The 13,007-nt window shown below is 39.9% G+C and overlaps 1 protein-coding gene across 4 annotated transcripts in view; it reads right to left on the reverse strand.

Annotated features, from left to right (window-relative positions):
* crebbpa (CREB binding lysine acetyltransferase a) overlaps positions 1-13,007 on the reverse strand; it is a 59,796-nt gene that overhangs the window by 12,204 nt on the left and 34,585 nt on the right. For all 4 annotated transcript variants that reach the window (XM_077719638.1, XM_077719639.1, XM_077719637.1 and 1 more), the window contains 9 exons: positions 12,568-12,656; positions 11,160-11,240; positions 6,873-6,929; positions 6,269-6,346; positions 6,116-6,183; positions 5,779-5,929; positions 3,028-3,174; positions 2,817-2,930; positions 1,315-1,480 (listed from right to left, as the gene is read on the reverse strand). In XM_077719638.1, coding sequence (XP_077575764.1) covers positions 1,315-1,480; positions 2,817-2,930; positions 3,028-3,174; positions 5,779-5,929; positions 6,116-6,183; positions 6,269-6,346; positions 6,873-6,929; positions 11,160-11,240; positions 12,568-12,656 — 951 coding nt within the window. The remainder of the gene's footprint in view (positions 1-1,314; positions 1,481-2,816; positions 2,931-3,027; positions 3,175-5,778; positions 5,930-6,115; positions 6,184-6,268; positions 6,347-6,872; positions 6,930-11,159; positions 11,241-12,567; positions 12,657-13,007) is intronic.

Consider the following 13,007-nt stretch of genomic DNA (forward strand, 5'->3'; position numbering starts at 1 on the left):
CAAGGGAGCCATGACATTGTTCTTCACAAGTGTATGCAAACTTTTGACCACAACTGTATGTGCAACAAATGGCAAATACAGCCCGCGAAGACGATGCTGTCGTTCTCTTGCTTGATGTGGCCAAGCATCCCAGCTTGGCCACCTGACATTAGTGGAGCATTATCACTGCCTAGTGCAACATAATTTTCCCAACCACGATCAAATTTCAGCAACTCTGCACTTAGTGTGTTAAAAATGTTACGACCATTTGCAGACACGTGTATGTACAGGAACAGATAAAAGCAATGTTGAGATTTTGTTTTCCACTGAAATGTTGCAACACTATGGGAAAAAAACGTAGCCGAGTTTTGGAGTATTCCGAGGATTGTTGGGCTTTCAAAATATCAGTATCACAGTTCTCTCATCTTCGCTTGGAAGCCATGGCTATGATACGTCTATGCTGCTTAAAAAATCTATGGAAACTATATCCATGTGACCTAAACAGATGTCACATCACGTAGATGTCGTTTCGATTTGTGCCATCTTCAATTGGCGAATTTTAACCGAAAAAAGTTATTAAAAGTAAACGTAACATGATCGCATTAGACCTTGCTTGATTTTTTTTAATTGCGTAGTTTTCATAGAAAATGCGGATTTCGTAATTTGCTATAAACTGTTTAGTATTTGGTAGCTCTGGATTTGGGTGGATGTGTGAGTGTGTTTGCTTTTCACCTCATGTCCCGGACCTTCAGAGCTTTCCTTGCTCCATGCCGCCGGAGGGACACGAGAGATAAAAAAAAGCAAACACACACACACATCCACCCAAACAAGACATGACAGTGGTTGTGTTCTGAGGCTTTCCGGGCAAACTTCCTGCTTCTTTAAACGTATCCTCCTCCATTACACTCGGTCACCGTCATCATGTCTCGTTTGATGACAAAACGGTTAGGGACCAATTTCAATGTCAACTCAAAATCAAAACAAAGCTGGAATAGGCACGTCGTAATATTTCTCCACAAGCGATGAGCGAGATGGGAAATTTACTCTCAACAATTAGGTAGAAGGCAAGATATCGGCCTTTTTTATCATTCTTCTTCTATAGATAAATGTGGCTTCTTCAGCGCTGAGTGGCACCCAATTCAATGCCGAAGAAGAATTCTGCCATTTTTTTCATCCCGTCTTCCGCTTGCGAGTTTCAGCGTGAATTTTGTCGAGAACTTTTATAATACTTAAGATTAAAAAAAAACAACCTTATGTACTGAAGCCGCGAATGTTGAATGCGCGAAGTGGTGAGGGATCACAGTACTGCAGACATGAAAGCTAAGTTATGCTCACCTTGTAGTCATGCAAGATTCTCTCTCCAAATGCTTTGTCCAGCATCTTCCGATACCAGTCTTGAAGCCTCTTAGGTTTGGGAATCTTCTGCTCAGGAGGATGACAGTGGAAGATATAGTCATCTCCCTCACTTGGTGGGCATGCCCAGATGTGGCCTTGAGCATAGCTGCATACAAGCAGAGACCAAAAGGTTAAGACCTGGGGACTGCATGCGATTGGAATAAAATGTGCGACATATCGTGGGGCAGATAAATATTTACTCAACCACCAATTGTGCAAGTTCTCCTACTTGAAAACATTGTTCCCTCTAAATTGCGAGCATGCGCAATTCCTCACTACTTTCGTCTTCTCTGCGCAGCAGTAATCATATGGCACGCAGTAAATAAAATCCAACGTTGTTTTTACCCCTTTCCCCATGATGGCGCCGCTTACGCGGCAGCCAGTTGCAGTAGCTCTGTTCACTCTTATCTTTTTCGTGTTATACAACATGTTTTACATGAAAAATTAGAGGGAACATTGACATGCACCTGCTTATGGCAGGTGTGATACTGGTGTGCCCATAGCGAGCAATGATGATGTCGCTCACACTGGTACTCAGCCCAGACCAACGAAAGATTAGAGGGAGCATTGCCTGTAAATGTCAACATTGATAAACCTCAACCATAAGAGACAGAATGTGGAAAAACAAAAAAAACTGAAAATCACATTAATTGATTTTTAAATAATTTATTTCCAAATCAGAGTGGAAAATAGGTATTTGGTCACCTGAAACTTCTCTACTTTCTTTCTGGCGGTCAGAGGTCTAACTTGTAACGAGGTCTCCACTCATCACCTGTATAAATAACATCTGTTTTAACTCATTATCGGTATGAAAGATACCTGTCCACAACCTCAGTCTCTAAAAATCCATACTCCAGTATGGCCAAGACCAAAAAGCCGTCGAAGGAAACCAGAAAATTGAAGACCTGGGTCTTTCAGCATGACAATGATCCCAAATACACAGGCAAGGCAACAAAGGAGTGGCTTCGTAAGAATCATTTCAAGGTCCTGGAGTGGCCTAGCCAGTCTCCAGATCTCAACCCCATAGAAAATCTGTGGAGGGAGTTGAAAGTCCGTGTTGCCCAACGACAGCCCCAAAACATCATGACTCTAGGGGAGATCTGCATGTAGGAATCGGCCAAAATACCAGCAACAGTATGTGAAAAGCTTGTGAAGAGTTACAGAAAACGATTGGCCTCCTTTATAGCTACCAAAGGGTATATAAAGTATTGAGATTAACTTTTGGTACTGACCAAATACTACTACACCATGATTTGCAAATAAATTCTTTAAATATCAAACTGTGATTTTCAGTTTTTTTTCTTCACATTCTGTCTGTCATGGTTGAGGTTTACCCATGTTGACAATTACAGGGCTCTCTAATCTTTTCAAGTAAGATAACTTGCACAATTGGTGGATGACTAAACACCCATTTGCCCCACTGTATGTAGAACTGGGATTACCCGAGTTTCTTGGCATATTCTAGATAGCCGATAAGGATCTCATGGTACACTGCTGTTCTTAAAACTCTGGGTTTGAAGAAGTGAATACTGTCGAGGTAAGATATGTAGACTCGTCTGTAAAGTTAAGGAGGGTAGAAAAAGTTTAAGATTTCCTCCACATAAAGCCATTGATTGTTATGTATAATATTATGAAATAATTAGAACTACAGACCTGGTGTTGGGGAATGGGCATTCAGAGCCGTACTCCTGTACATGCATGCCAAAGAAGCACACATCGACACCATCTATCTCCTCAAAGGCGAAAAGTGCTTTGGTTCGGTAAGGAAAGCTCTCTGGCATCTCACCAGTATCCACAAATCTATAATTAGAAAGAGAAAACATACTTGACAATGAGAGATGAATGTAAAAGTGTTTTTTTTGTATCAATCTTAAATACACTATGTCTCAACTTACAAATATCCGCTGCCTGCTCTATATTTGCATGTACCGTATTTAAACGCCTACGGGGCACGTTTAAAAATCTAAAATTTTCTCTAAAATGGATGAGGTGTCTAATTAATCGGTGAATCTTGTGTATGCACTAAATTGAAAATTCTATAGATCTTGCTCTGTGACCATGACCACTTGACTGTCTGGGTGCATGTCTTGTTGAAATGCAACTTTTACACAAGAAAATCCTTGACGCTAAAGGGGGTGGAAGAAAAGAGCACGTACCAATAGGGCATTTTGCAAAACAATACCAGTTTGACACCTGCAAAGAGATATGCTTACGGGGCACAGTTCAAGCTGAGAGCATGGAGTTATACAGATTTGCACCGTATTTTCTCCCATATCAGCCGACAACGCGTTGCTCAAATGCAATGGTGAGCATCGATGGCTATCTTGAAAAATATTGACTACATTTATGCATATCTAAGACTGTCTGTATGTTTAGTGGTATCTCGACCTACGATCACCTCGTGGTACGACATGCTCGTGGCACAACAAAAATTTCGATCGAATAATTCGCCCGAGATGCGATCAAAATTTTGAGATGCGACCAAGCCAGGTGGCCATGGCACTGTTTTTTTCGCATCTCTTTCATGTATAAAATATACCTACAGGCACTGGGCGGACTTTGCATTTCCCCACCCATTTTACCCCACGTTGGTCTACATTTACATAAAGTAAACAACTACTATGGATCGGCAGTTTTGCAAAGAAAATGCGACCGTTGACAAACGACATAAAACACGAAATAATTGAAAAATATGAGTGGGGTACGTGGTGCTGAGCTTGCTATGAGTGGAATCTGTTAACCATTTCCACCATCCTTTAGCAGAAGGACGCAATTAAGGAGAAGAGGCCTTCCAAAGGACTAACTATAATTTCCCACCGGCGCAGTGACATTCACGACGAGATGGAGAGCCTTCTTTTGTTGTGGATAAAATAAAACAGTTAGCAGGAGATAGCGTGACCGAGTCAACCATATGTGAAAAAGCCAGCGGTATTTACATGGATTTGATAACAACGGAAGGAGAGCCTTCAACACCTTCAGAACCCTTTAAAGCGAGTCATGGCTAATTTGAAATTTTTTTAAAAGATCTGGAATACACTCGGTAATCAGAAACGGTGAAGTGGGAGGTTCCAATTTGAAAGCTGCGGTGGAATTTATCAAGACATTTCCCCTCAATTATCACCCAGTAAAGTTACATCCCCAGCAAGTCTTCAACTGCGACAAAACTGGTCTTTTTGTAAAAAGATGCCCAGGCGGACGTTCATCGTGGCAGAAGAAAAGGCATTACCGGGCATAAACCTACGAAGGACCGCTAACAAACTTTGTGTGCCAATGCCAGCGATGACTGTAAAATTAAGCCGCTAATGGTGTACAATGCTGAGTGCCCATGCACTCAAGAGAAAAAACATCAAGAAAGAAAACCTACGAGTTATGTGGCGCGCTAATTCTTAGGCTTGGATTACGCGCATTGTGATGACATGTGTGCATCGTTATCGAAATATTTTGAAGGGGAGGCAAAAACAAAAAGCTCTTGATGCGTTTGTTTTGAAGATTGCGGCAAAACGTCCGGGTGGGCTCAACCCGTGGAACTAAGGTAAAACAAATGTCTAGATGCGTTCGTTTTGAAAACTCCAGCAAAACTTTCGGGTGGGATCAAATATGTTCATTAAAATGTGCCGTCCCTTATCAAATCAATCAATCGATAATCAATCAATCAATCAATCAATCAATCCCGTAGGGCACGAGCATTGCTCAGGGCTTTCCGCCAAAAGAGCAGATTTCGGCACTACTGGTTGGTTGAGGACCTTCTACGGAACTGTCTAGCTCCTTGAGAATAACCACCAATCTCCTGAAATCTCCATGTTCTGGAGATTGTGTTACAAGACACATTAAAAACTCCTTGCTCCAGCACATGTGGATGTGACATCCGGATGACGTTGGACAGCCTGTGCAACTTCTATAGGGTTCAGGAATCGTCTCAGTGGTAGTTAAGCAAAAACAAGCACAAGTGGAAAACCAGCCGATACAAATCAAGAGCGAGAAACTTGAGATAACCTCCACATGTAAAACCAGTGCAGTTTTGAGTTTTTGAAATGTTGCAATTGTAGTGCACCTGTTGTTAATTCCATGAACACCTATACAACTGAGACAACAACTCAAGTGAATAATAATGCCCACAGCTGCTTAACCAGCCAGAAAATTGTCAGACAGGTTTATGTCATAACAGGACCAATAAAATAAATACATTTTGGGATTTTAACTTGAAATTTTTTCATAATGATTTTGGAAATTTTTATTAAATTTTGTGAGCAGTGTACATTTTAAATGAAAATTGTGGAAACAATCTTCATTATCTACTGTATGCTAAAAGGGAAATTAAATTAGACATTTATTTCTAAAATATATAAAATAAGGACACAAAAGTGTTTTGTTTTTTTTATTTATCTTGGTTAGTAGTACTCTCACCTTGCTTTCATTCCTTGTTTAACCTCTACCGTTTTGTCGGAGCTAGCAACCACCCGCACAAACACCTCTCCAGCTTCTGGGTGGTTCTGTCGCTTCAAGAATTTATTGACACGCTCTTCTATAGACATTCCCAGTCGCGTTGACTGCAGCCCTATAGTATAAATACAAGAATACAATTGTGATGCTCTATCAGGTGGATGAACCGAGGTGTGGCAGACCCTCAGGGGATAAGCCTAAAACTGTATGCTTTGTTAAGAGCACTCTCTAGATAATTAAAAAAATAAAAATAAAATGACAATGGATCTAAAATGGCTCATATTAGAGACTGAGAACTAACTTTTAGCCGAAAACTTGTTGTCCTTTCGTGTTTTCCCACTCCTCTTTAAACAGTTGTCACAGATGAATCTGTCGATAGGTACAAAACCAATTAATAGTAAAGAAAGAAGCACATTGAGATGTAACGTATGTCCATTTTGGATAGATTTCTCACCCAGATGGCCAAATAACTTCATAGTGCAAGACACATATCTGGTGCATCTTCCGCCCACAATCTTTACATTCAAGAAACCTGATAAGAAGCAAACAAACAGTAGATTTTCCATCACAACATAAACATGTCAAAATACTTGACTGTTTCTAACTTGGATAACAAGCATCGCGCTGTACATAAAGTACTTAGAAGTTATCATCTCATCTCATTTTCTGAACCAATTTATCTTAATTAGGGTCATGGGAGGGGGGTGGCTGGAGCCTATCCCAGCTGACTGCGGGCCAGAGGAGGGGGACACTAAATCAGTGCCCAGCCGATCGCAGGGCACAAGGAGACAGACAACCATGCATACTCACACCAATATCTATGGGCAATTTAGACTGTCCAATCAGCCCATCATGCATGTTTTTGGAATGTGGGAGGAAGCCGGAGTACCGGGAGGAAACCCACGCAGGCCCAGGGAGAATGCCTTGGATGAACCCAGGATCCCAGAGCTGCGATGCCGTGGCGCTAATTATTCACGACACCGGGCTGCCCATACTTAGAAGTTGACAAGTGCATATAGCCCCAACAGGACAAGTTGTGGGAGTTGTTTTCTACTTACGGCTCAGGTTCTAGGACATCGTTCTTCTTTTTTTCAAACTGGTCTTTTGATATCATCCTGATGGGGAAATGTGGATGAAATGGAAGATAACGTGAGAAAATAATGTCATCAAGAGAGGAAAACAACACAAACACTTGTTTCAGTAACAATAAAGCTGTGGAAACTAGTGGGGTAACACAGGCTGTCAGGTGTTGGAAAACCATGGCCTGTGATTCTCATGGATGCAGGCAGAGCTGCCAATCTCCGTCGACCCCATTTCAGGAGTACCCATGTCCCATTTCCGGAGTTTTATGTTTTCATCAGGGCCCAATGCAATTCGCGCAAAATCGATATAAAATGTAAAAAAATATAACATCGGACAATTGAAATCAAACTTCACTTAAAAAAAACCTGGGATTTGTTTCAAAACAAAAGACTGGTGGTGAGCCTTAATAATACTTCCCTTATGAAAAAAAATAGTGATAAAGGCTGCCTATGCAATTGATTTTGAACCGATTGCCACACTGAAGTCGCACAAGACGAATAATTTGTCAGAACTTGTAACTCGGATGATTCACAATGGACTCATGTCATCATCTTATCATTTTCTGAACTGCTTTGTCCTCATTAGGTATTTTGGGGGGGGGGGGGGGGGGGGGAGCCTATTCCAGCTGACTCCAGCTGGGGATGTGGGAGGAAACCCACACAGGCCTGGGGAGAAGATGCAAACTGTACACAGGCGGACGTGATCTGAATTTGAACCCAGGAGCCCACACCTGAGGCCGACACACTAACTACTCGCTTCACCGGGCTGCCCACAATTCACTCGTGTTACCAAATTAATCTGTATTACTGTGGAGTTGGATTAAAATGGCGGAAGACAGAGCAATGGTGGGAATTTCGAGGCATCTAATTAAATTGGAAATCTGGTACTTTTTCAAAATGGTTGCTTCAAAAACACATTAAGTGACTTTTTTTATGATTTCCGGAATTTAGGGAGGTTGTCGGGAATCCCAAAGTTTGAGTTGCTGGTCCAGAGTAAACTCTGGAAATTCCAGAGCAGTTGGCAGCTCTGTGGATGTATTGAAACATTACCTGATGTTGTGTAAAATTAATTCCTAGTGGAATGTAAGTGCCGGGTGCAGAACTGATATATATGGTGGTTTCTGAAAAAGCAGCTCCTCGTGTCAGACGAACTGACCAATAGCGCCACACGTAGCTTTAAAAAGTTAACTGGATAAACCTGTACTTCTGTGTACATTACTCTGCTGTCGCGCATGGTGAAATGAACCTATCTCAAATATTAACACTTTTAAAATTGCACCATGCGACAATGAATTGTGCCTGCGCACAAAAGAAAATCAGACACTGGAAAGAGATTTGTGCTTCATGCAGAAAAGGCCAAAAAACATTATTTACATTTACCATGTTCTAGCTTTGCTGCTAAGGGTTCAGAGAAGAGAATTTTGCTTGTTTATTCATGTTCTATGTTATTAGGTTGTCCTAATGATTACAAATTGTAAACGTAATTACACACATTTAAGCTACTTTTGTCAGACAAAAAAATGACTTAATCGAGGGTACGGCTTCTATGCGCATAAAACACGTCATGCAAAAAAACTGCAAATCACTCCATGATGACGATGGCGTCGTTGCCTCGACGCATGTTGTCACGAATTCGGCAGATACTTTAATTTACTTCAAAGTAGAGAAAAGATAAGCAGATAAAATGCTTAACAAAATTAATTTTGACGTCTATGAATGAAATTCAAGAAAAAAACAGTACGTATCGTGAATAAAACGTGAAAAAAACGTGTTCCCATCCCTCTTTCCATCCATCTTACGTAGGTCCCCGGCAGCCAATTTATCTAGGGCGCTGAGTATGAACCTAATTAACGTGCTTTGACTGGCCAGACACGAGCAGCCTTTATTTTGATATAAAACAAAATTCCACTTTTATTGTTATGAATTTCCTATGTTTTCCGTTCTTTTCATTAAAAGGTTGTAGCCTTCTTTTCGTTAAGCCACCGAGGAGGACAGCTTGGGGTCCTATAGTTGTAGTTTGACTTGGGGAAAAAAACTGAGACCACCGCAAACAGTTCCAGCGGAGTTTGATTGAGTAATGTTCATCAAAGTTTTATGGAATTTGTTGTCAATGAAGAATGCTCTACATTGTCAATTACTTGGATTTGATCTAAAAGAAAAGCAGCTGCTTCTGTTTTTATCATCATCCCTCCCAAGACATTTACCAGTGCAAATGAAAAGAAGTGGTCAGCGTGGATGATTAACTGGCCGAGGGGGCATAAATACAAAATCTCTACTGTTAATGGAACAAGCCAATACGAGTGAATACATCAAGAAAGCAGATGAGGAGGATGCAGCGAGCATTGCAACAGCAAAAAAAAAATAACAAAGAAATGCTTGAGATATTGTCTTAGAAAAAAAGAAAAAAAAAGAATCCAGTAAGAGTCGTTCGATTCGCCCATTTCGATGACATTTGTCTGTTGCATTATAGAAACGTTATCAAAAGTCGTCAAAGTCAATCGTCTTTGGATAGTTTCAAAAAATGTCCGTCAACCAGCACGCCAGAAGGGCAAGTGAAATCCCAACAGGAAAGAACCAGTTGCGACTAATAAAACGGGTGAAAAATTAAATTTCAAAGAAACCATAAAACGATAATTTTTGTTGTTGATTAATGTTGTTGTCAGAACTCTTAATGTTGCGTTTATAAGACGTGTGCTTAAGTGTCCGTGTGGATGTGTGTTTGTGTGTTTGATTTTCTCCTCTCGTGTCCCCGCCCAATCGGGCTTAATTGCTCCGTGCCACCTCAGAGGAACAACAGAGAAAAGCATTCATGAAGTTTGGTTCTTTTATGACTTTATTATGGGTTAACGGAAAGTGATCAAATCTGCTGGATCTGCTGTATACATACAGCAACAGGAATTAGAAATTTTGGTGACTTAGAAAGTTGGGTCAGTTAAATGAGCTTCATAGCATGGCCTCTTAACTTCTTGTGAGTGACTATGAGAGAATACAGCTGGTGACTTCTCCGAGGCCATTTAAATAGGGCTCATTGGATGCAAATGCCCACAAACGCTACACTGGGAGAATAAAAAGACCTCAGCATGGATCTGAAAAAGCGAATCCTTGACTTGAACAAGTCAAGAAAGTCACTTGGAGTCATTTCAAAGCAGCTGCAGGTCCCAAGAGCAACAATGCAAAAAAATGTTTGTAAGTATAAAGTGCATGGCATGGTTTTGTCACTGCCACGATAAGGAAGAAAATGCAAGCTATCCCCTGCTGCTGAGAGAAAATTGGTCAGAAGGGTGGAGATTAAACCCAGAATCACCATAAAGCAGATCTGCCAAGAATTAGAAGCTGCTGGCCAAGGGACATGTTAACAAATATTAGCGCTGCTGTATGTATATTTTTGACCCAGCAGATTTGATCAATTTGTTCTGTTCACCCATAATAAAGTCAAAAAAGAACCAAACTTCATGAATGTTTTTGTGACAAAGAAGTATCTGTTCCAATCATTCTATTAGAGAAAAATCTGAGTTGTAGAAATAACTGTAAACTCAAGAGAGCCATGACATTATGTTCTTCACATGTGCATGTCAACTTTTGACCACGACTGTACATCCACTCAAAACAAGAGTTGTTGTGTGCTCTCTTTGTGTGCTGTCAGTGCCTCTCAACACGGATAGATTTTGTAAGCTTTTATGACATTAATAAATCATGTTCGTTACAATTTTCTCTCACTTTGCTTTTCCTCATATCTTTCATATAAATTTGGGACACTGACCAATTATAAAGGGTTTAGTCGGCAGTTGTGTGAGGAATGTGAAACGAATTAGAGAATTTACATATAAAGTACACCTCTACTTAAGAAATTTTCAAGTTACTAAAAAAGTTTTGGAACTAATTAATTTTGTAAGTATATGTATGACTTTTAAAATATTCTATTTTACAAAAAAAGTTCTGGTATGGCTGCTGTTTAATTGAAATCTCTCAGAAATAGATCTGAGTAACTCAAGTACATAAGTTCTATTGTTTAGTTTTTTTTAAATAAAGCCATTCCAGGTATTTTTCTTGCTCAAACCCAACCAGGTACTTTACAGCCCTTGTGTTAATATTGGCCAGTACAATACAATTCTTTGACATATCTGTAGCATTAGAAAACAGGAACAACTCCAATACATAAAATTAATGAGTACCTTGATGTACACAACACATTGGTGTCCGAGCTAAACGTACAAGAATATTATTTAGATCTGAACTATCTCTTGTATTTGTCAATTTACTTACGTCTGTGGCTGCGCTGGGTCATCTCCTAATGTCACACTCTCTCCTTGAATCTCATTGAAGCATTTCTCACAAAAGTGGTACCTGTGAACATTGTGCAAATTAATTGACTGTTCAAATATAAAATATAAAAACTTTTTGTAGGTGCCTTGAAAAAAATAACAACCCCAGCAAAAAAAAAGTAATGCTACCTTTAAGATACGAACTTAATTCGCTCCAGGATTGAACTCGTATATCGATATTCTCGTAACTCAAAAAACACAGAAAAAAATGCAACGCTCCGCCGAGTGCTCGCAGAGACATTACAAATAGGTAGTTGCGACCAGAAATATTACATGAGTTGCGGGTGAGAGAGCCAGTGCCCCTGATGTTCTTATGAGCAGCAAACGAGAAGTAATATAATATACTCCTCGTATTAGTAAACCAACATTTGAAATATTTGCATAGGGATGAATGACCAAATAAATAGTATCTTGGAAATTAAACTGCTGGGATTGGCTTTTGTGTCCATAGTCTCTGGTATCAAGGTTGATATTTTAATGCTCAACCGCAAAACCTTTGATCAGCCTTAACAACCATTGGAATGTGCTGGCCTGGTGAACACTATGAATACTATGAATCAAGGCTTTTCACATCTGGCCAGTCAGAGCACGTTTGACTACCGGTAAAAGGTAAGATGGGGCGCCCTGAGCGAGCAATGGTGGGTACAAGTGAGTTTTTTCGCGACTATGCGAGATACGATTTTTTTCATAAATTCCATTCTTAAATGTCAAAATAAAATTTGTTTAGCATTTTTTGATATTTTCTCAATTTTTACATAAATGACCGTATCAGCCGCATTATCTTGAGTTATGGCGTTTTGTCAGTCCTGCCACCTTGCAGTTTCTTGTATGTCATGTCTAATTTGTGCACATATAAGTCGTACCTTTGATTTAGTCATAATTTTTTTAGGTACAAATATGGCTTACATGCGAGAAAATACCGTAATTGCATAGCACAGTGATATTTGAAACCCATAAAGCAAAAACTTTCAATGCACTCATTTAATATTTCATATCTAAGAGACATATTGTAGGCTGTTGAATATATGCTGTATGGTAACATGATTATTGCCAGGATTTATGTGTAGTTTGTTATCCTGTGTCTTTTCTGATTGAAATTTGTTAAGACAACATCTTGATTCTCCTTGATAACATGCTTATTTGGCAGGCCAAGTGGATTAGAATAGTGTGCATCAATATTTAGTTCCTTGTTCTAGTACCATTTTAGACAACAAATGTTCTTCAAAGTCCGTGTATGATTCTACAATTGTGAGATGTGGACTGCTTAAAAGTATGGTAAGCCTTTGAGGTTGTTCTAATCACTGTGAGAAAACTGGAATTGTAATAACACAGAACGGTGCGAAGAATACCTGTTTTGGTAACTGAAGTATGTTCCGCCGGTTGGGATGGTACACAGCTGTTTTCCATAACAACAGAGTGTTTGTGGGGAAAATTCAAACTGCACATAAACATGGGAAAAAGGAAGATTTTTTTTAGTAAAAATAATAAACAAATAAATAAAACTATTTTCACACCTCTAGGGGGAACTTAAGTCTAAATTATTCTCCACAATGGACGGGGTCCCCAATCAGTCGATGCGCTTTGGTTATGCACGATATCCCAAATTTTGTATGACCTTAACCGGTTCACTGACTGGTTTACTTTCTTACCTACTCACCTACATTACGTGCGTCCAACCCAGCGGACGCTCAACCTAAAAATAGCCTCCCCGCATATTCCAAGCATTGCGGTCAGTCCGTTCAAAACATCCCAGACTAGTGCTGAGGGAGGTGACTTTGGTGTGTGCTCA

Source organism: Stigmatopora nigra, chromosome 6, assembly GCF_051989575.1.
Source record: "Stigmatopora nigra isolate UIUO_SnigA chromosome 6, RoL_Snig_1.1, whole genome shotgun sequence".
Taxonomy (NCBI): Eukaryota; Metazoa; Chordata; class Actinopteri; order Syngnathiformes; family Syngnathidae; genus Stigmatopora; species Stigmatopora nigra.